The sequence below is a fragment of the Ursus maritimus genome, unplaced genomic scaffold, assembly GCF_017311325.1.
Source record: "Ursus maritimus isolate PB19 unplaced genomic scaffold, ASM1731132v1 scaffold_5, whole genome shotgun sequence".
NCBI classification, from domain to species: domain Eukaryota; kingdom Metazoa; phylum Chordata; class Mammalia; order Carnivora; family Ursidae; genus Ursus; species Ursus maritimus.
In genome coordinates, this window is record NW_024426663.1 from 14660152 (window position 1) to 14683039 (window position 22888).

Here is a 22888-nt window from a genome sequence, read left to right on the forward strand (position 1 = left end):
AGAAATTTTGTACTTATCTTAAATTCTTTCAGTGTGTGAATCAAAGAAAAAAGAGAAAGAAAAATATGTAAGATTAGAAATACTACAGATACAGAAGATTAAAGTAATTACACACAGCTCTGTGACAACATACTTGAAAATCTTGTATAATAGGATTTCTTAATGAAACAAATTATTTAAACTTCCCAAGAAAAAGACAAGTTTAATATACAAATGAACGTATATGAAATTTAACAGTTGGTAAACCAAATTTTTAAAAAACAATCAAGACCAAATAGTTTCACAACTGAGTTCTAGCTAGCATTTAAAAAAAAGGGGGTGGTGGAATTTTACTGTATGTAAATTATACCTCTGTTTTAAAAAAGGAAAAAGAAAGAAAGAAGAATACCAAATACTGTCAATGTTATTGTTCCAGATACCTCTGAAAGATGCAAGCCTTCTCAATTCATAGTCACATAATTTTATATTTCATATATTCCATAGTCACAGATTTTGGTACTAACCTGTTAAGTACACAAAAGAAAGCCATGGACAAATCTCACTTAGGAATATAGTTGCAAAAATCGTAAATGAAATATTAGCAAATGACTCTAGCAAGATATCAGAGAAATAATATGCTATGAACGAGTACACATTCTATGCCAGGAATACAAAGATGATTCCAATAACAGGAAAGCTAATACAGAATTTCTTATATCAACACACTGAGGGAGGAAAAAAAGTGATCATATCTATAGATTATGAAGTGGAAGTTGATAAAATTCAATAACCATTCCCAATAAGAAAGAACAAAACCAGGGGTGCCTGGGTGGCACAGCGGTTAAGCATCTGCCTTCGGCTCAGGGCGTGATCCCAGCGTTCTGGGATCAAGCCCCACGTCAGGCTCTTCCGCTGAGCCTGCTTCTTCCTCTCCCACTCCCCCTGCTTGTGTTCCCTCTCTCGCTGGCTGTCTCTATCTCTGTCGAATAAATAAATAAAATCTTTTTAAAAAAAAAAAGAACAAAACCAGAATGGGCATAGAAATACGAAAAAGATTGCTTAGAATAACACTTGCTGTTGGTCTTTTGGTGAGCAGTAAAATATTGAAGATATTTTAATTGATAACAGGAACAAGATAGGTGTCCCTTCCATAATTGTTGTTATTCAACATTATTTTTGGAAGTCCTAGTGAATGCAGTTAAACAAGATAATAAAATAATTGGTATGGACATGGAAAAAGAAAGATGACATTATTTTTTTCCCCCTTGATGACAGTGAACACATGGAAAATCTAAGAGATTAGTGGAAAAACCAAGCTGGGGGGTGGGGTCGAGGAACTCCACTGGAAATAATAGAAGGAAAAAGAAGAGTAGCAGAGACTTTCCTTAACAGAAAATGAAACATAGTATAAAGTCACTGTGGTCAAATTAGTATCATAATGACGTAGAAATAGACAGATCAGTGAATCAGAATAGAAAGTCCAGAAATAGTTCCCAATATATGTGTGTGTGGTAGTAGCAGTATTTCATATTGATGAGAACAATAGTTTATTTAATCAGTAGAACTAAAACAGTTGGATATTCAGATGGAAGGAAACAACAACCTATTAAAATTGAAGTATAGATGGATTAAAAAAATTTTAATTAATTTTTAAAGAAAGAAAACTGAAGAAAATTTGGGAGACTTTATGTCTAACTTAGGGCCTGGAATAACTTCATTAACAGGAAAACCATAAGTTTTATAAAGAAAGATAGTTTTATTTGACTATATGAATATTTAAAAACAAAAAAAATCCTTTTTGAATATAAATTTTATTTTTTAAGATAATTTACTTTTAATTTATGAAGGTATTGGATTTTCACTGCAGTTCAAGAAGCACTGATATAGGTTGTGGGTTGCCTATATTTTTGAGAAACTAGAAGATAGATTTAAAGTTAGATTAAGTTGGAACATTTTTGGCTACAGTATGTCATAGATGATATATACTTAAATTTTCATGATTTTAAGAGACACATAATATCTGTTCATGCCATAAATAATAATGCTGTATTGACGACTGGATTCGTATGATAATGGCTGATCATCCCATGAGACCAATAGGAGTCCCCTTAAGCTGACTTCTGGGTTCTCTTAATAGGATCCTATTAATCTTCAAAAACTTCCTTCCTTTCTGGATGAGATCTCCCTGGTTTACCTTGTACTTCTCCTGTCCCAGACCTGATATCAGCTGTTTCTTCAAGGAGTCCTAGTTCATTGTAGTGAGGAATGATATTAAAGCCCAGATTCTAGGTACTAGGAGTGTTCTTTTCTACTGGGCTGGCAATGTTTCTAGCCATTCCAGTCTGTACTCCTAGAAAAAAATGCATTTTTAAAAATCATTTTTGATTCTGTTTACTATTACAGTGTTTTACTTTGTTCTTTGGTTTTCTGATTAGGCCTTTTTCTTTTTCTCTTATACTGAAATTCTTGATTCTTAATGTTATTAACTCAAAACTGTGTTTATCCTGTACTATAAGCAAAGTAATTTCAAATAACAAAACCAGTAATAATACTACCAAGAAAATGACTGAATGAAATTTAAAATGTCTTTTTAGTTCTTTTTGTCCTTGCAGTGTTCTGAACTGTATTCTAAAGTTCCTGGAAAGAAATCGTCTCTATGTGTTATACAAAAATTTGATACACAGCTATTTTTTTAATTTTGTCCAGTTTTAGGGACTAGTTTTTAAAAATAAAAATTTTGAAAGTTTTTACATGTATATTCTTTTGATCTCTACTGCATTAGATATTTTCATTTACTTTACTCACATATTTATCAGTACTATACCTATTAATGTGCTACACTTTTATTTTCTATTCTCAGATATACAGTATAATAGACAGTCTGCAGTTAATATACCCAGCATTATTTACCCAAAAAAAAGCAGAAAGGGAAATCAAAGACAAATGTTCTCATCATGTCTGTTTTCTAGTCCTTAATGATTGAGCTTATGTTGAATTATTTCAGTTAATTAGGATATGTCACATGACCTAATATTCACTATGATGGGTAAAATAAATAAAAATGTAGTTGTATGTGGGAAAGAGTGTTCTTCCCATAATGTGTGATAAACATTCTGTGTGTGTGTTTGTGTGTGTGTGTGTGTATGTATGTGTGATGTGTCTTATGTGTACTATATTTACAGCTCAGTTGGTTGACTCCATGATGAATTTGTTAATGATAAAATTTTTCATCCTACCTGAGACATGAATATTAGGTTTGATTATATTCATTCAGGAAATATTCATTGTAATATTGTAAAATTATAAAAGTACATAAAAGCACCATCCTGGTTTTGGGAATATAGCCTTGAGCTAACTAAAGACCCTGAACTCATGGAGCTTATATTGTGATGAGGGAAACAGACAACAAATAAGTCTGACCTTCTCAGCTTCCTGCCATCTAACCAACCTCAGCAATTCCCACAATTGTGTAGCAATGCTTACGTTGCAAATTTTGTCTCCTATATGGCCTGCCACTTTATTATAACTATTTGAAGACTTCCATTGGGCTTTCCAAGGCTACTCAGTATTAATGGTACACAACTAGAATTTTAGAATATAATTATTAAAGAATTTTTAAGAAACAAAGTGCTTCTGTTTTGAAACATTTTTGAAAAATCTATCTGTTTGAAAAATCTACCTATTTGAAAAATACCTGTTTTCAAACATTTTTGAAAAATCTGTATAAGCAAGATATATAGCAGGTATTTATTTTTGGTATTAAAAAGATGATAATTTACCCTACAGAAGAATTTTATCTAGGGTTACTTTTAAAGAGTAAGTTCTCCTAGTGCATTTCAAATGATTGAAGTTACAAACATCCTGTTTGCACGCAAGCTGCCTCAAATTTTTATTACAATGAGAAGGTCTATACATTTTCTCTTGTGACCCAGGATTTCCCAAGTTTGATCAACTTATGATTACAAGTTGGGATCACAAGAATAATAGTAACCTATACTTCACTGGCTTTGCCCCACCTGCAGAACTTCACATCTGAATCTGCTCCCTTCCCTCCAAGTATTTTTGGGAATTCCCACAGAGCGTCTAATTATTAAGAACAAATCTGGTCAGCTGCCTTGCAGGTAGCATCTGCTTGGCACTTGTGAGTACTTCTATGGATATCATTATGTCTCCCTCGGGCACTGCTTCAGTTGGCTCTGTTCTGGACACTGCATCCTCACAATGAGTACCACTGCTAATGCATTGATACTTACAAAGAGCCAAAGATCTTTGGCAAAGTCCTGAAAACGCCTCCTTTCCCTTTTTTCTTTCTGTGGGGGGGGGAGGGGCACCCTAACTGTATAGCTAATTTGTGCGCACTGCCTTAAGAAAGCTGAGTAAGACTGTTTAAGGTCTCTCTTTTCATTCTATCTGAATCCCTATTGGATGTGAGATCAAGGATAGATCTGAGGGATATACAGCAGCCTATGCTCAGAATCACTCCTCTCTCAAGAAAATTAAGGCATCGTTACTTGATTGGCTTTGTCAGAGCTGGCTAATGTAATTAAATCTGGGTTCTCTCCCAGAAGGATCCCGCAGTCTCGTGTATGTATATAGGCTTTGATCAGTCTGCCGCATCTGTTGTCCAACATCAGGACCTGTCTGAGCCTATAACAGTAGATGCGGAGACCTCTCCTACACACTAAGCTGATTTATATAAAACTTTTCACTAGTCTCTGAGCAAAGTGATATACTATTGTATTTTCAATCACACTTCAAGACGTAAACTTGGCATTTAATCAATTAGACATAAGTGAATAGTTATATGGAAGCAGTTTTTCTATAGTATTTTTAAAAATTTGTGTGCCTTGTTTGCCATGACACGCAACTTTTTAGGAATAAAGAACCCAATTAACATTGATTTTTATTAGTATTTTCCTTTCTAAGCTTTGTGTACATGGAAACTTTGGGTTGTTATGAACTATATTGTTTTCCACACATTTTGTTTAGTTTATGTGCATAGATTTTTAAAGAGTCCACATTTTACAGATATAATGAGCAGAAGCTTTTCCATAGTCTTGGGGTAACAATCATTTGATGAATGTTATGTACAGGTATCCCCTACTTTTCAAAAGTTTGCGTTCTACCACTGTGCTTTTGTGAAAGACCTAGTGGTGGTACCTGATTTCACTATCCAAAAGAAATCCAAAGAAATTTTCACTTTTATGAAAAAAAAAAGAAAGAAAAATGAAAATAGTATTGGATGTGTGTGTGTGTGTGTGTGTGTGTGTGTGTGTGTTGCAGCAAGCTATGATAGAGGGTGTGGGCACCCGAGCAGCAAGAGTGGCCCTGCCAAGCTCCTTCCTCGGAACTACACTCAGTATCAAGCTGTGATAGCTTTGAACCGTGTCTGTAAGCATCTGTGCTTTACCTCAATTTATTTTGTATATCCCTTTGCAAGATGTGTCCTAGGGTATCAGAAAAGCCTAAGAGAGGTTACTTTTTGGTCTGGAAACAGTCAAAATAAATTAATAATGTATAAATTAATAATGATCATTGCTTCTTCGCTTTACTCCGTTTTGGCTTACAAAACGTTTCCTAGGAATAGAAAAGCTCTTTCTGATAGCAAGTGAAACCTGTATTTGAATTATTTCTAATTTATGCCATCCTGAATAGCCTTGCATTAACTGTCTTTATACAAAGTATTATTGAGGATTTTTAAAATTGGGATATATTCCCAGAATGATGGTTGGTTTTAGTAATATTAATGTATTGGTATTATTTGATATTTTCAGATTGCTTTCAAAACATTCTTACCTCTGAGAGTGATTATCTTTTTTCCATATTAAAGCCTTTTAAATACAAATAAATTTTCAGGGTTGTTATAAAATTTGGAGGTATTTGTAACTGTTGCCTAATTAATTTTTTTTAAGTATGGAGCACTGTATTATGAGCTATAAAGAATAACATTATAGCTAAAGAAGATAACCATTAACATTATTTATTTTGTCTAACTTTATTACCTGAAATAACATAAGATACATAAGGATATAGGTATAATTAAAATTAAGTAAAACCCATAATATGATCGGATATGGTCACAAATATAAAGTAAGTATGGCAGGGTGGGATTTTTAAAAATCTCATCACCCCCTGTCTTTTTTTTCATCAGTCCTCTCCCAAGGAGAGTCATTAAGAAAGCAAAGACAAAAAGAACTTTGTTAGAATGACACAGAGTCTGGTTATGCTCTAAGTGTGGGCAATATTAGCATGAGAACTTGTTTTTTCTTGTAGATTTGTTAATTTCATAAGATGCTTAGGAGGGTGAGAACTAATAAAAAGAAAAAAAACTGGATGAAATCAGTTGGGAGCTAGGACAGACATCAGGAGTTGGCAGATGGATAAAAAGAACTTAGGGGGTCAATGAGAATGAACAGGGAAGAAGATCAGAGACAAAAGGGACAGCCAACTGTTCCTCTGGGGTAAATACTGATAGGCACATATCATAATAGGACAAATAAAGGGTTACATTTCTAACAGACTTTCAGTTTATGTGTTCATCATTGTCTAATAAGATTTTCTTTCTGGCAATGGATTGCAGTTTCCACCTATTAAGGGTGTAATTATCTTAAGTACTAGGGCCATGATGGAGGGAAACATGTTCTTCTAAGGTTAAGAGAAGTGTTTGTGGTGTGGTGAAGAGTGTTCTCAGACAGATCAAGACTAAAGACAAATTGAAGGTGGGGATCTGTCAAGCTTCACATGATAGAGGAATTCTATGATGAACATTTTTCTCTTTCCTAGACAACTCCAATGAACAAACCTCTAACACCCACAGCTTAGGCTTGCTAAAGACAATGGTCTAGCTACAATTAAATGTAAAGGCTTCAAATTAAAATGGGATTTGTGTTAATCAACTCTGAATTCATCCACACTAAAATATTAAGTAGGTAATCAATCAAATCCACATGATATGAAGTTCTTCCTAGATTTGATAAATGGAAAATAATGAAGTGGGGTAGTACTAGAAGGGAAAAAGATGAGGAAGAAGTAGAAGAGGAAGAAGGAGGAGAAGGAGGAGGAGGAATTTTAAAGAAGAGAAACCATAGATTTTATAATTTTGCCTGTGTTTGACCTAGTGATCTTTATTTGAGTGAAGGACAAACTATCTGTTCAAAAGTCTTTCTGAACTAACTGCTGGTGTTTCTATTCTTCTTCGCATCATATGCGAAGCATTTCTTTTAAAGCATGTGCCAACTTTTTTCAAAGGGAGCTTTGTTCTCAGATGATCCATTAATTGAGGTATCACTGTAGAAGTTGGGTCAAAATTCCACATAATGCAGAACTTCTTAGTATGGTTTATTTTTCATTCTCCTTTCTCCTCCCTTTATGCCTTCAAACACATTCTTCCTCTTCTCACTGCCAGAGTGATTTCAGAAGATTCTGTAACAAGCTCTCAGAGGCCCATTGTGCAGTAACAAAGAATTCTGGCAATGAGCTGAAGGTTCTGTCCTTGCCTGCTTTCCTGAGTGGAAGGGTGCCCTCATCCCTCACTAATGGCAGAGTAGGACAAGCGTTGCCCTGGCCTGCAAACCTGCCAAGTACTAGGAACCCAAGCAAGAATTTGTCATGCCAATCAAACCTGTTGGGTGGATATGTGGGCAGGTGTTGAAGAACTTTTCTGGAAGAAGTATATGCAATCTTGTTGTCAAGGGGATATGGGTGTGGGAAACAACGGGGAATAAAATCCCCTAGGGTTTACTTATTTTCCCAGGCACTTACAAAGTGGACCCAGTGTCCCATGTTCTTTTGAATTATGGTTAGGTGATAATTTTCCTTAAGCTTTTTTTCTTCCTAACTTCTTTTTGTCTTAGTCGAGGGGATCCAGAAAGTCATCATGGACCTTATAGATGAGTTTAAAGATGAATTCCCTACCATCCTAAGATTATCACAGTCTAATCAGGTAATGTGATTTCATAATTTTGAAAAGGATTACAAAAAGTATATTGTATTTTTAATATCATATCCATTATTTAATGCTTGACTTTAAGATCAGTGCTTGAAGCTTAGGAAGAAATTAATCTTGCCTCAGAAGAATGAATTTCAAATCTTACTCACTGGGTAGGTCTATGAAAAGCAGAAAGATGGTGGACAAAGAAATGAGATGGATAAATTAAGTTTAAAGAAAATCACCGTGCTATTAGGTCGGAAATGTGGAGCTCTCTCATAGCCACAATTGCAATGTATGTAGTTTGCTACATTTTCTTAAGATTTGCTTTATATAAAAATCAGGACAACACCTAGATATATTTTAACTAAAATCTATGGCAATTAAATCAGTGAAAAAAAAATAACCAACATAAATTATAATAATGGAAAGATAAATATGGTATGAGTGTATGTTTTAACGTGGAAAGAAAATAGTGATATCAGATAAACAAAACATATGTGCATATGTTTTGTATAACCTCTGTTCCCAAAAGGATTTGAGACAGATAAAATATTGGGAGTGAAAGGGGGAATAGGTAGAGATTTCTGAAAAGACATCTGATCAGGAAAAAGTAATATCTTGTAATCTAATTTACTTAAAAGTACACAGCTCTTAATGGACAAGTGTATTTTAGTCATCTAGACCACAGTTAGAATAGAATATATTGTAAAGTTACATGGTACAGTAATAATTTCCTCATCCAGATACCAGAGTTTTGGCAATGTCAAACATGAGGAACATAGCCCAAACCTGGAAGTAAACAAAAAAGCTCTCTGAGTAACATAGTAATCACAAAGTCTTTATATTTCATTCCAAAGGAGAGACATTAGAGCTACTTTTACCCATTCATCCAGACAACCAGGCATCAGACATTTACTAAATACTTTCCTATTGGCTGGGACTGGGAGAGGGAATACAGGGATAAGACAGGATGCTTTCAGTCAGTTAGCTTAATCTAATGGAGATGGAATTGTAAACAAGTAATTGTTTTAAAATATGGTAAGAGGTAAATCCGACTTAGTGGAATGAGTGGCTCTGCCTAGGATGGTCAGAGAAGGCTTTATGGAGGAAGGATGCTTAAATTGGGTTTCAGAGGATGAATATGAATTTTCAGTAAAAAAGGGATAGGGTAAGTAGATAGGAGCAGAGGAAGCAGTGTCAGCTAGGACAAAAAGTATGAAACAGCACAGCATATTCCCAGAATATCAAATATGAACCAATGGCGTGAGTCTTGGGTCTAGACTTTGGGGAGGGCTGATACTGAAGTGTAGATATCTGGATACCTAGTGGTAAGATGGCATCCCAATGGTGGTCCACGAAGTAGGATAGAATGAGGCCTAAAAGCCCCAGACTGCAAACCAGATTTTATTAATCTGTATCTTAGACTCGGTGTCTAGTTGCTTCCCCCTGTAGCATTCCCCTAGTTTTAGTATAAAATCTTTTTAAATGTTGGAAATTTTTCTTGAGTATGCTCTGGAGTATTAAAGAAGGAATGGGCAGGTGACCATGCTTGGTCTAGGATGTAAAATGGATAAGACTGGCACAATCTGGAAAGCCCTGTTTCCCCTTCCAAGTTGTGATTCATTCACCACAGGCAACATTAAAGAAACTGGGTTTAATAATCTGAGAAGTTACAACTTTCTTTACAACTCCCTTCATCTCTTCCTACTCCCTGAATAGCCTCATTATCACTAGAGGCATAAATTTGGTTTAATAGTAAAATAGATTGATATTCTGATCCCAAAGAAAGAACTCTGAGTTCTCATTTCCAACTCACTGAAGTTATTTACTTATAAGAACCTTACCTCATTCAGAGAAGAATATAAACATAGTTACTTTATTTCTCATTTTCAAAACACTTACGTTGTTCTTTTTCCACCGTTTACTTTGCTGAGATTGCCAAGAAACCCAAGTTCTTAGGGGATATTACAACAGATTGAAGTTACTTGTACTTCAAAAGTAAATTATTCAGAAAACAATGCTAATACTTGGATAACTAAATTATTTTTAAAAGGTCAGATTGTAAATGCTACAAATTTTATTATTTTGGGGATGATCCATAGTTCCCAAACATACTGAAAAGATTGGTTTTAAGAATACTTAGAGGGTTTTAATTCATTAGGTTGGATTTTAAATCTCTACATTTCATGATTAGTATTTAAAACTTTTTAAAAAAGTTTTAGGCATTTATTTATTTAGGAAAAGGCCATCTTGTTGGCCTGAAACAAACAAAAGATTTGGTAGGAGTGATGGTGGGATTTTTATAGAGAGATAATTCCAGAATAGTGGTTATTAAATAGTTCTTCATGACTAATGATTTTGAAGGAAATTTTCTTCCTAGGGCTGCGGGAAGTTAATTTTAGAATCTTGGCTTGAGGTCATGGCTTCTGATGTCATGTATGCTCCAGTCCAACGCAGACCCCAGTACCTTCAGTATCCACTTCCTTTAGCAAAAAAGTGATTTAAAGGTTTGCATTTGTAAATTGCATATGATTTTCATAAGAGGATTTAAAAATATTAAAATATTAAAGTTTTATATTCAAACAAATGAAAAATGTATTAAGTTTTAACTTAGATGATCTTTACTTGAATGAGAGAAATCTTTTGTGGTAAATAGGGTCAACTTTTGTGGTTTTAATTATGAAGGGTAATTATGTGTTTTATTCTGTAATTATCTTGCCCTTAACCTTATACTATAAAACTGGGAGTTGTAAGCAGAACATATTGGAATCCATACAAAACTTTGGATTTTTATAACTGTAGATGTACTTTTCTGAATTCTCTTGGCTTCTTTTTTTTTTTTTTTTTTTCTTTTAAAATCGTAGGACAAAACTCTTGGGGCTGCAGCAGTGATGTCTGGAAATTACTTTCATTGGTATAGAATTTCCAAATATGATGAGAGTAGGACTGTGTTCTATAATTCAGTTACCCTTTTGTCTTTGGTGAGTTGTTTCAGTGGGGCACTGTCATAACTGTGGAAGTTACAGAGCACATTGTACATTGAAAACTTTCAGGGTGGTTTCTAATTTAATATTTGGTACATTTCCCTAGTTAATTTGTTATATTTTCTGATACTCTTCATTCATTCATTTCAACAAGTATTTCTATACCCTACCCTGTGCCAGACACTATTCTAGGTACTGGTGAAATATCAGTGATCCAAATAGATACAAAACACTGCTGTCATAGAACCTACATCCTAGTCAAGTAGGAAAACAAGAAACAAGGAAAATGAGCTATATATTATGTTAATGGTAGGTCTTAAGAAGAAGAAGAAATACAGCAGAGTTATGAAATAAGGGTAGGGACAAGGAGAATAATTGACCATTAAGGTAGGGTGACCAAGAGGGTCTTAGTGAGAAAGTAATTCTTGAATTAAGACTTGAGGGAAGTAAGGGAGCAAACCTTAGTACCTTTGAAGAATCAAACAGCATAGCTAGTGCTAAGCCCCCGAGGTGGGAGCATACTTAACAAGTTCAACAAGTAGGAGGAAAGGGAGAAAAAAGACAATGAGGTTAGGGAGGTAAAGAAAGGACAACCTTTGTAGGGCTTTGTAGACCACTGTTTGTAATTTGGCTTTACACTGAGTGCACTAGGAAGCCACCGAAACAGCGGAGCAGAAAAGCAAGATACAACCTAAGTTTTAATTCTCTCTCTCTGGCGGAGGTGTTGAGGAATAGAATGAACATAGATAGACAAGGATGGAAGCAGGGACACCGGTGAGGAGGCTAATTAACTAGTCTGGAGAAGAGAGGGTGGATAAGTTCAATGGACTGAGTGTTGGCACTGGAGAGTAGTGAGAAGTGGTCAAATTCTAGGACTATTCAGAGAAAGAATTGAATACGACTTGCTGACAGGCTGGTTTTTTTGGATGTAGAGTAGTAAAAAGCTGACGTAATAGAAATTGGAGTTCAGCGTTGAAACTGCTGATGATAGAGAGATGAGTATGGCTCCAGAAAAAAAAAGAAGAAGAAAAGAAAACAGAAAGGCAGGATATATTCAAAGAATGGGGCTCAAATAGCGAAATCTGGAGCAGGATTCTCAAAACAATCTGATTAATTGATACTAGGTTTCTTGTGGTAAATGATCATGACCTTTGTGTGTCTCTGAGGTGGCGGAGGGGAGGGAAATTGGAATTTCTTTTCTCACATTTGGTAATGTACTCAGATGATAATGATGACAAAAAGAATCATGTAAACTTGCACATCTTGCAACCAATTCCAGGATGCTTAGGACAGGAGTCAAACAAAACAAACCAGGAAAAAGAAATGAGCACTTCTTAATTTGGGGTCAAAGTTTAAATTTACACACATGGCTTGGTAGGAAAATATATAGCATGCATAGTAGACAAAGGGAAAAGCTGGTAGCTTAAACAAAGAAAAAAAAACCCTTTATTTAAAAAGTTTTCTATTAGAGCCTATTTTAAAAATTCACTGAAGGTAAGAGTGAGTTGGAATTGTCACTATAAACTGGTACTATTTGAAAAAAAGAGAGAGAGAGAGAGAGAGAGAGAGGAAAATCTCATCTCATTCTGCATCTCCAGGATTGTAAGTAGCCTCTTCTCTGTTGTTTCCTTTCTATTCTCAGAGCCACAAAAAAACCACTTTACATGCACCTCAGTGTCTAGATTTGGTTTCTAATACCATTCCGAAAAGCAATAATGGTCTTCTTGGGAACAAGCTGATTGTATGTTTTGTGTCAGGGAAGATAAAGGTGGTCAGAAACATTTTGTTGCTAGAGGTAATATTTCCTTCAGAGACTGAGATATCTATGAAAGTTTTGAAAAAGGAAAGCATTTTAAAAACCATGAAAGGAGGGGCAACTGGGTGGTTCAGTCAGTTAAGCGGTTAAGCATCTGCTTTCCGCTCAGGTCATGATCCCAGAGTCCAGGGATTGAGCCCCACATCAGGCTCCCTGCTCAGCAGAGAGTCTGCTTCTCCCTCTCCCTCTGCCTGCTGCTCCCCCTGCTTGCTCTCTCTCTCTCTGTCAAATAAATAAAATCTTAAAAAAAAAAAAACCAACCATGAAGGGAAGCATAGTTATCAAATTGTAATGATTTCAGCATTAAAAGGAAATAAAGATGATATTAACTAGGAACAAGTTGAGTCTGTTGGAAAAAGGCATGAATTTATGACAATACTAAAATGAGAAGCATTATTTAAATGTATGCTTGAATTTTTAAAAATATTGTTTATCATAAATGCTATATTTTGGTCAACACAAATTTTATGATCCTACAGGAGAGTTTTGATTCACAGATTATCAATTACAAGAAGTCTTATTCCTCTACAGAGGTAAAGATTTAGAAAGACAATTTTGTAAAAGACAGGAGGGTTGAATGAATCAATCTAGTAAAGTGTTTGGAGGAATGAATCAAGATTAGTTAATAGAAATATCTGAGTAAAGTCAGTGAATCCAGGCCAACAAGTACAGATCATCAAAATTTTGTAGACACAAAACAAGGAGAGGGAAATTTCATAACGTTAATGTTTCATCTGCAAAAACTAAGAGTCCTTAAGGCACTGACTGACCTTGTAGACAAAATTTCAGCATAGGTGGAACTGCATATATCCCACTCTTGTTCACTGTGGCAATCTGGCCCCACCTTTTTTTTTTTTTTAAGATTTTATTTATTTATTTGACAGAGAGAGAGACAGCCAGTGAGAGAGGGAACACAGGGAGGGGGAGTGGGAGAGGAAGAAGCAGGCCCCTAGTGAAGGAGCCTGATGTGGGGCTCGATCCCAGGACCCTGGGATCACGCCCTGAGCCGAAGGCAGACGCTTAATGACTGAGCCACCCAGGCGCCCCTGGCCCTCACCTTATGACTATAAATTACGAGCGAAAACACAGTAAACTGTACTAGAAGTAAAACCAAACATTCTAGCTGCTCCAACTTCAGGAGGAGCTGGGAGGAAGAACCAGTGAGGCAAAGCATGAGATCACAAGAGAAATTCAATCTGCGTGTGTAGGAGCGCTGGACAGTGCAGGACAGTGCAGGTAATTGTGGTTTCTCTCCCCGGTGCGCTGGAAACCAAGCTACAGAATCAAGTGATTGCACCTGTGTCTCATTTTGCTTGTTTCACCCACCACATAACTGCTTTTAGGGGTTGCTCTGCTCTAAACTGGCTTGAAACTGCAGCAATTCTAGCAGCCCACAACTCAGACGGCCTTCTCTCCTGTTTGCATTGACTAGGAAGGTTGAGACCAAAGGTGGGCTAATGGGACTTTTTCAGTAAAGTTAACAGATTAAGCCACAGTATGACACCAGATGCCACAGATGCACATCCTCCTTGACAGGTGAGTAGTTTGTGGTTGTCTCCAGTCACAGATGCTAAACCATTAGGAGAAGCGTCAGACTTTAATGACAAAACCAGCGATAATAAAATCATTTCTTAGGATAACAGTTGAGGCATTTCAAGTAAATATACAGTACATTAGCTCTTAAGCAAATACATGTTGCTCGTTGTAGACCAAAACAATCCATCTTAAAGATGTTTTGTACTTATATATTTGGATTCAATAATTAGAGATTCAAAGTTGCTTATTTGTATTATAAACCATTCGTTTCCCCCAAGTCCTATATGAAAAAGCCAGCATAGCCCATAAAATTGCTTAAATGAATAATAACAACTCTATTCGCTGTTGCCTGGAATGCAGTCTAACCACATTGTAAGTAATTTCTCTGCGGTTCACTTTCTGGTACAGTTTTGCTAATGCCACAAATTTTTTCTGTCTGAACGCTCACAAGTTTTGAGGTTTTCAGAAGTAAAGTTTCTTAAGCTTGTTAATTGGTATGTAGGGAATTTGTTTTATTTTTTTAAAATTGAACCATGTGGTATGTATGAATGCTTTATCATTTAAATTTTTAAAATAAACCGGGAAAATATTTGTAACAGTTTTGAATAAGAATTATTGTTTGAATAATTCAAACATTGAGTAATATTTGAATAAGAACTGCTTACTTCCGAAAGTGCTCTTAAAAAAAAAATCAGTGCAAAAATAAATAAACCCAGAGAGAAAAATGAAAAATTTAGATCTTTTGGCTCGTAACTTAAATTGTGGATATTTATGCCAAGGCAAAACTCATACATTTATTCAAAGATTTAGGTACACGGGGTATGGGATATAATTATTGGACACCGAGTATATGCGTAGGGCCATGCGTAATATGCTGTTATGTGGTACTTGTTCTCGGTCTGAAGTAGATTGTCATAACTCATGGGAGAATCACACACCAGTCACTTTTTAGAGGCTTATTTTCCAGAAAAGAGAACCCATGCAGAAAACATCCAAAATCAGAATGGCTGTCGCCTTAGCGAGGATCAACCGAGGAACATTAATTCAAGGATTAAACAGCATATCCAGATCTTCCAAATCAGTGGCCAAACTTCTGCAGCCTCAGCTTGCTTGTAGACTGCTAGAGTTAAGGGACATATCGCATCGTTTGCTGAGGGAAGTTAACGCACCGAAGCAACCCCTCTATAACGTGCAGGTGAGTACATATTAACATTTGCACAAGATATGGACTCTTTTCTAAGAAACTGCTTTGAAATTGCAGGATTTTAAAATGGAGCACATTTGGTTGTCTTACATATAAAACAAGAATAGTTGGATAGGAAATGAATGGTTTGGTCTTTTTTCACTATAGTATATATATTCTGGTTTAAATAAATCTGAAAGAGGAAGTAATGTGGACTTTTTCCCACTTTGTTATTTGATTGAGCTACATGAAACTGTACATTTCAAATGGTTCAACCTAAATATCAGCAGATTACCACTTACGTCAAACCTAAAAAGATTCCTATAAGCCTTAAAAATGATGGTTTTGTTCCTTTTCCCCCATAACCCTGCTATGTTTCCAAGATAATCTTTGTTTGACTGAACATATTTGACTATATTCAACTATAAACTCATTTTGCTAGACCCACCAACACACAGTGTATTTCAAATGACAGGCTCTACGTTGTTTTATTGAGGCTCTGTTATATTTTGCTAAGGACAACAGCTTTTAAAACTTTTTCAGGACCAGTTTCTTTTTTTCTAAACTTTATGGCATAGAACTCTGGGTTTTTCCATTTGAGCATTATTCAAAGCATTCTAAATGTTTGTTATAAATGATTGGGAATCCTGCAAGCCTGGCACCTAAACCCCAGAGTGAGTCATTTTGACTCTGTTGTTGAAGGGAGAAGAACCCTGGCTCAAACAGAGTGAAGCCAAAAATCTGTATTAGTTCCTGTAGTCAAACAATCCAGAGCTGATAAGTATTCAGGATATAGGTACTCAAAAGATGCCTTCAGGGTCCTGTTTTTCTCTTTCTACCCATCTCCTGGCTCTGCTTCCTCTGTGTTGACTCCATTCACAGACTGACTTTCCCTTCGTGGTTACAAGGTGATTTGCAGCTGTTCCCAGGACCCCATCCTTCCAGGTTCAATTACGGCCCCAAAGAATGACAGTCCTTGAGCCAGCATTCCTGGCCAAGTCCTGAGGGTCACTCTCAGAGAAAGGCTTACTTCTAAACTAGGGAAATGGGATGCACTGATGGGCCTATGACCCGATTGCATTGCCTGCTTTCTCCCTGGATGGGGGTTGGAGCCCCATCCAGACCACATGACCAGAGAATGGAGAAAGGATGAATCCTCAAACCAAATTTTGGTTATTTTGAAAAGATGAGAAAAAGGATGATGGATGGCTAAAATCAACAAAATATCCATTCCCTAGGAATCTCTCTTTAATCAAAGATTTTAACATTTCCAGAAATCATGGGATAGGTTCAACTAGGAATTACCTGAGATAGCAATTATAAAAAGCTCCCTTATAATACCTGATGTTTGAGAAAGTAAAAAATGCTTTGCGTTTGTTACCTCCTGGTTTCTCTAAGCAGTATAAACCTTATTCCTGTATCTTTAGGTTGTCAAAAAGAAATACAGAGGAGCTGTGTCATCCCCACTGAGATGCATTTTCTAAAACGAATGTTTTGCCTTGATGTTTCTTCCCTTGCATTGTTAACCCATAGTTTTTATAGAGCGTTGACATAAGAAACGTCCTTTGAAGAATATTTCCGTATGTATTAGGAAATCACATTTAAAGACACTCTCCATTATGTTATTCAGTCTTTCTTTTTGCTTCTCTTTGCTGAGTCAGAACTGAAGAATCGGAGATTTTACACTGTTTGCGAGCTAACAAGTTAGGGTGCTACAGCTGTACAAACACACACACCGAGAGGAGACACAAGACTCCCTTGAATCAGAGACAGAGATTGTTTATTTTTTTTTTTAAGATTTTTTTTTTTTTTTATTCGACAGAGATAGAGACAGCCAGCGAGAGAGGGAACACAAGCAGGGGGAGTGGGAGAGGAAGAAGCAGGCTCATAGTGGAGGAGCCTGATGTGGGGCTCGATCCAAGAACTCCAGGATCACACCCTGAGCCGAAGGCAGACGCTTAACCGCTGTGCCACGCCGGCGCCCCAGAGATTGTTTATTATTAACCACAAAAGCAGCAGCCAGAGCAGCATCTTGTGTCATTTCCCGAACCCCTCAGTTCCAGCAGGGCACGTGATGAGAGCTGCGTGTTACCTATGTATGTAGTAAGTTCCATCACAGGAGAGGAGACTGAAATTAGGAGACTCGGCTTTTGTAGGAGTGCTGGCGTATTGGCCCAGCCTGGGAGAGAGACAGAGACAGAAACAAAGGGAGAAAAGGTAAGAGGGGGTTGGGGAGAGAAATAAATGTTTCTGGAGGGTTTAAGGAGAAGGCTTTATCTTTAGTGCCCCGTGACATGTCTTGGGAAGTACATCTCTAGATCTCTCCAGAGGAATACGCTTTCTCTAGCTCCTAAAGCTGTTATTCAACCATGTCCTTTGCTCAGTAGGCCCAATCTGTACAGGAACTAGAGATATCCACAGAGAATTGCCTCCCAATACTCAGGAAAATTCAGTGGCAGGAAAGTAATCTCTTTCCAGTTGAATTTATGTTTCCTTTCATCCAATAATGAGAACTGAAAAACACAATACATTTGCCTTTTTGCCCGACAGTGAGTTTCCCAGGTAAATTTAGAGCTTTATTGTGATAATGTATTCCAGGAACCTGAGGTGGAGGGAATCAGTGACCTGTCCAAGGTCCACATGCTGACTGTGACTGTCTCTATGACATCAGTTCAAAATCAACACCCATGAAATTTCTTCCCCTTTGCTCTTATTCTAATTGTCTTAGAACCTAGCTTTAATTTTTAAAATTCTTATCAATAAAATGCTTCAAAATATATAAAAGAGTTTATCAGAAGTCCCATCCAAATGCAAATTGGTAGTAATATTTTGCAATATAGCCTTTGGATATCTCCTTTATAAAAAGAAATATAGGGGCGCCTGGGTGGCACAGCGGTTAAGCGTCTGCCTTCGGCTCAGGGCGTGATCCCGGCGTTATGGGATCGAGCCCCACATCAGGCTCCTCTGCTATGAGCCTGCTTCTTCCTCTCCCACTCCCCCTGCTTGTGTTCCTTCTCTCACTGGCTGTCTCTATCTCTGTCGAATAAATAAAATCTTTAAAAAAAAAAAAGAAAATCTATTAAAAAAAAAAGAAAGAAATATAATTAACCATGTCCCAATACATTCCCCATTTTTTTCTCTACAAAGGTAATCATTGTCCTGAGGTTGATGTGAGCATTTGTGTGCATACTTCTATAGTTTCACTACATTTGTATACATTATTCTCCATATATTTAAAATTTATATAAATGGTATTATACCGTACCCATCCTTCTGAAACTTTCTTTTTTCACTCAACATTTTTGAAATGTGTAGCTACGGTTTATTATTTTATCTTCTTTGTAGTATCCCATTGTAAGACAAAATAATCCACAGTTCATTATTGGACAGACGGGCAATTTAGTTTCCAATTTTTTTTTGTTTTGCAAACAGTATTTCATTGAACACTCTTGTAAATGACTCCTCATCTCTGTGTGAGAGACATTCCCCAGGTATACATCTAGAAGGGGGATTACTGGGTCACGAGGGACACATATCTTCAATTTTATTAGCTGTTGTCAAAATGCTTTTCACTTTCTTGTGAATCATAGTGGTTCTTGAATCTGAGGATAATTTCTTCAGTTCTGGAAAATTCTTAGCCATTGTTTGTTCAGATATTACTTCTTTCTCATTTTCTCTAATCTCTTCTTCTGGAGCATCTGTTGAACATACTTTGGACCTTTTCATTTTATTCTTTATATCTGTTTACCTTCCTCATATTTTCCTTTTACTTATCTCTTTTTGATACTTCCTGGGACATATACTCACACACTTACTGCTCCGCCTTTTAGTTCCTGGCACAGGGAAATTTCTTTCCTTCCTTCCTTCCTTCCTTCCTTCCTTCCTTCCTTCCTTCCTTCCTTCTTTCCTTCCTTCCTTCCTTCCTTCCTTCCTTCCTCCCCCTTCCTTCCCCCCCCTTCCTCCCTCCCTCCCTCTCTCCTTCCCTTCCTCCCTCTTTTTTCTTTTTCTTCTTTTTTGTAAACTCAGTCTTGTATTACGTTTTGGAGTTTGATTTTATATAGAATTTCTAGGAGTATTTATATAGAATTTCTAGAGAATTCCACATTAGCTCAGTCTACCCTACTACTGGAACCAGATGTCCTTCCTCTGGTATCTTTTACGATTTTAATATACGGTAGTTACATTTCTTTCTGGAAGTAAGTGGAGTGTTAGTCTACTTTTTTATTTATTCAACATATATTTATTGAACATTGATGTGTAAAATCACTAGGTTAGATACCAGGATTCATAGATGTCTTGCTCTTGCCCTCTATGGACTGTGTGGATGATAGGTTAGTAAGCAGTATCAGTGGAGTGTAGTAAGCGCATGATCAGAATGTGCAAAGTGTGGTATGGAAGCATCAACAAGGGGCATATAATTCCACAGAATAGTCAGTGTTGGCTTCCTAGAAGATAATACTGGATCTTGAGGGAGGAGATACTAACCAAGTGAAGAAGTAGGAGAATTATCCCCAGAAGGGAACATTGTCTATTAAGATGTTGAGGTCAGAGAGAGTATAACTTATTTAGGAAATGTAAGCAGTTCCATATGGCTAGAGTGAGACAAGTGGGAAGAGTCTCAGAGATTCCAGGGTCCTTGAGGGTTAGGAATGAGGAATAAACTCTACTTGGATAATATGGATTAGCCAGGGTAGAGAATCAGAATTGCTACTGAGAGGAATTACGTTGTAGCAAGCAAGAAAACAACGTATCTCAGATGTAAAAGTCTCAGTGAAGAAGAAATAGAAGTATAAATAGTGAAGATAATGGCCTGGAGAGTCGAACAACGGAGTAACGTAAGAGGTGTGGTGGAGGTCAATGGAGCATATCCAGGGTGCCAGTGTACCAGAGAGAGAAGTGGCACAGAGTGAGGGAGCTGTACCAGCCCTGGTACATACGTTGCTTGGCTGTCTTTCCATAGTGCTAGAGTTTAGCTTACCCAGAGTGGATTCCAGCATGAATTCCTTCAAGGATTGAAGGAATCCTGCCTGTGTCAAAGTGGAACTTTCTGGTGTGCAGAAGTAAAAGGAGTGAAAACTGAGATTGCTAATGCAAGGGGATATGCTTTGTAGGTGCATGGAGGACATCACTTTGTGTGGGAAGGTGAGCAACCTCGTTAACCTATCAGGAGGTGTTAAAGATCCTCTTCATATATCTGACTTGTCACTGGTCTGAGGATAATTCATGATAGAAAGATACTTTTGTACACAGAGCACCTTAAATGGTTCTGCCAAACTCTGTTGGATATTATGTAGCTGGGGATGCCAGTCCAGCAGATTACTCCCTCAAAAACATGTAATAAAGGAGCATTTTCATTAGGACACTACCTATGACTAGGATAGTGTTTCAGCCCTCTGATGTGGTCTGAGACGAAGCATGCAGTAATAGTCTCCTCAAGGTAATTAATGTTGTTACGGGAGCTCCTTGCCAATATGCCCAGGCCTTTCTGATTGTATGCTCAGCCCTAGAGCAAGTCCTCTTTATGTTAGCATATCCAGAGATATTGGGCCCAATATGAACAATCCAAAGACCCAGCTGATACAAGTGACCTGAAGAGATCCTGACGGCTTGTTGTAACATGAGCACATTGCTGGAGTCAGTCTTCTCCAGCTTGTTACAAGAGACTTGCTTTGCACCTGTCTTTACGGGTGCTGAGTCGGGTTGTTTCTCAAACCCTCCCAGCTTATGCAGGACTGAGATTATCGCGAGTTATCTGCTAGTTCTAAAAGGGCCTCAGGAGCAGAAAACTCTGGTTAGAGAACTTCTTGGTGGTTTTCACCATCGCCAGCATCAGTATTACAGAATGGTGCATCTGCTTAGCCTCGTAAGCTGTCTGGGTGAGTTAAGCCTGCAGCTGCTCTAGGCTGGTGACCTAGATAATCCGCTCGGACGCTCGCTTCAGCCAGGACACGTCAGCTCCCAGACAGAGTTGTTGACTTTGGCAGGGCAATGCAGGGCCACAGGAGCTCTTGTTATGATAGAATCTTCCTTATATATGTCACAGTCTTCCTTATAGTAGCATTAGAGGTGACTGTTTCTCCTTTATACAGGCACTGTGGAGTGGTGTAGGCCAGATATGGGCAAAAGTGAAGAAAACCCTCACCAACTAAAATACCCGCGACTTACGTGGATCCCAGTGAACTTGTGCTCCCTTTTTCAGGATGAAGATCAGACACTTTTCTAAGTCTAGTTTCTTCCTCACCCCCAACACTTCAACGTAGACTGGGGTTTAAACTCAAACCTCACATATTTTGTGTAAAAAAAAAATATATGTAAACCTCAAAAATATCAAGAATGTCTATAGGTCCTCGATGGGCCTGCCATGAGGTTATCTTGGATGGTATAATTCAAGACCTGGGGACAAAGGACAGTTCCTAGAAAGTAGAATCCCTGGAATCTTGAAGACATAACTTCTCCAGGTTGGCCAAGAGGTTGGGACATTAAAGCTTTTATAGGACCGTGTGAGTAAGAGCTTATTCAAGAACAATGTTCCACTGCATAGTAATACTGGGATAAATGAAGTCAAATAACTTTCTTCACTGTGGACTGCTAGGAGTCCTTCCTGTGCTCATGAGTGCTGTGGGTTGCTCAAGCACAGACAGGGTCATGAAGCTTTTCCAAACCTACAGGAAATACTTTTTTCTGGGCCAGTGCTTCTTGCAACACTTACTTGTGAATCACTGACTTAAAGCTCTTCGGTGACTCCCCTAGTATCCTTCGTCAGGGTAGTTTGGAACAACATAACTAAGTTGGGCCAGGTGATTCTTTAACCTTCAAGTCATCTATAAGTAGATCTTTATTGTTTTCTAAACTGCTTATGGTTTGCTTTTTTTGTGATTTATCTCCATTTTCCTCCATGAAAATAAGATAAACACAGGTACTTCTTTTATAAGGTGAGGCAAAGTTATGTGACAGAGGTGGAACTCAAAATGATGTGAAAGAAATTTTGTTAAAGATTGAAATGTTTTTACTGTTGAAATATCCATATATCTGAGATGTTAGTATGACCATATCCTATATATGTATATATACATATGTATATTAAGAACTCAAAAAAACATAAGGGCATAATATTGATATCAAGATTCTTTTAACTTAAATATGCAAATAAAGTTAATACAAGAAGTTCAGATAAAAATTTTTAATTGGTTGAGATGATCTAAATACAACCTTTGATTTATAGATCTCCCCTATTTATCTATTTTATCATACACTAGTCCTGCTTATAGCATGCCAAAAATGAAACAGGGTGGTTTGTAATATGAAAAACATGTATTGGAAGTAGGTCATAAAATTGAAAAATGGCTACTTGCCAGTAGCCACATAAATTTTGGAGGAAATATATTTTCTACAGGAATGAACTGTTACAGGAATAGAACGTATTTATTAAAAGCACTAAAATGGTGAAAAAGTGACCCTTA

The 22888-nt window shown here is 37.0% G+C and overlaps 1 protein-coding gene across 4 annotated transcripts in view; it reads left to right on the top strand.

The window, feature by feature from the left end:
- SPATA9 (spermatogenesis associated 9) overlaps positions 1–22888 on the top strand; it is a 64071-nt gene that overhangs the window by 33482 nt on the left and 7701 nt on the right. For 2 of the 4 annotated variants that reach the window (XM_040622074.1, XM_040622073.1), the window contains 2 exons: positions 7833–7921; positions 15213–15440. In XM_040622074.1, the coding sequence (XP_040478008.1) occupies positions 7856–7921; positions 15213–15440 (294 nt within the window). In that variant the 5' untranslated portion in view covers positions 7833–7855. The remainder of the gene's footprint in view (positions 1–7832; positions 7922–15212; positions 15441–22888) is intronic. The other 2 variants (XM_040622076.1, XM_040622075.1) reach the window with 1 other exon arrangement.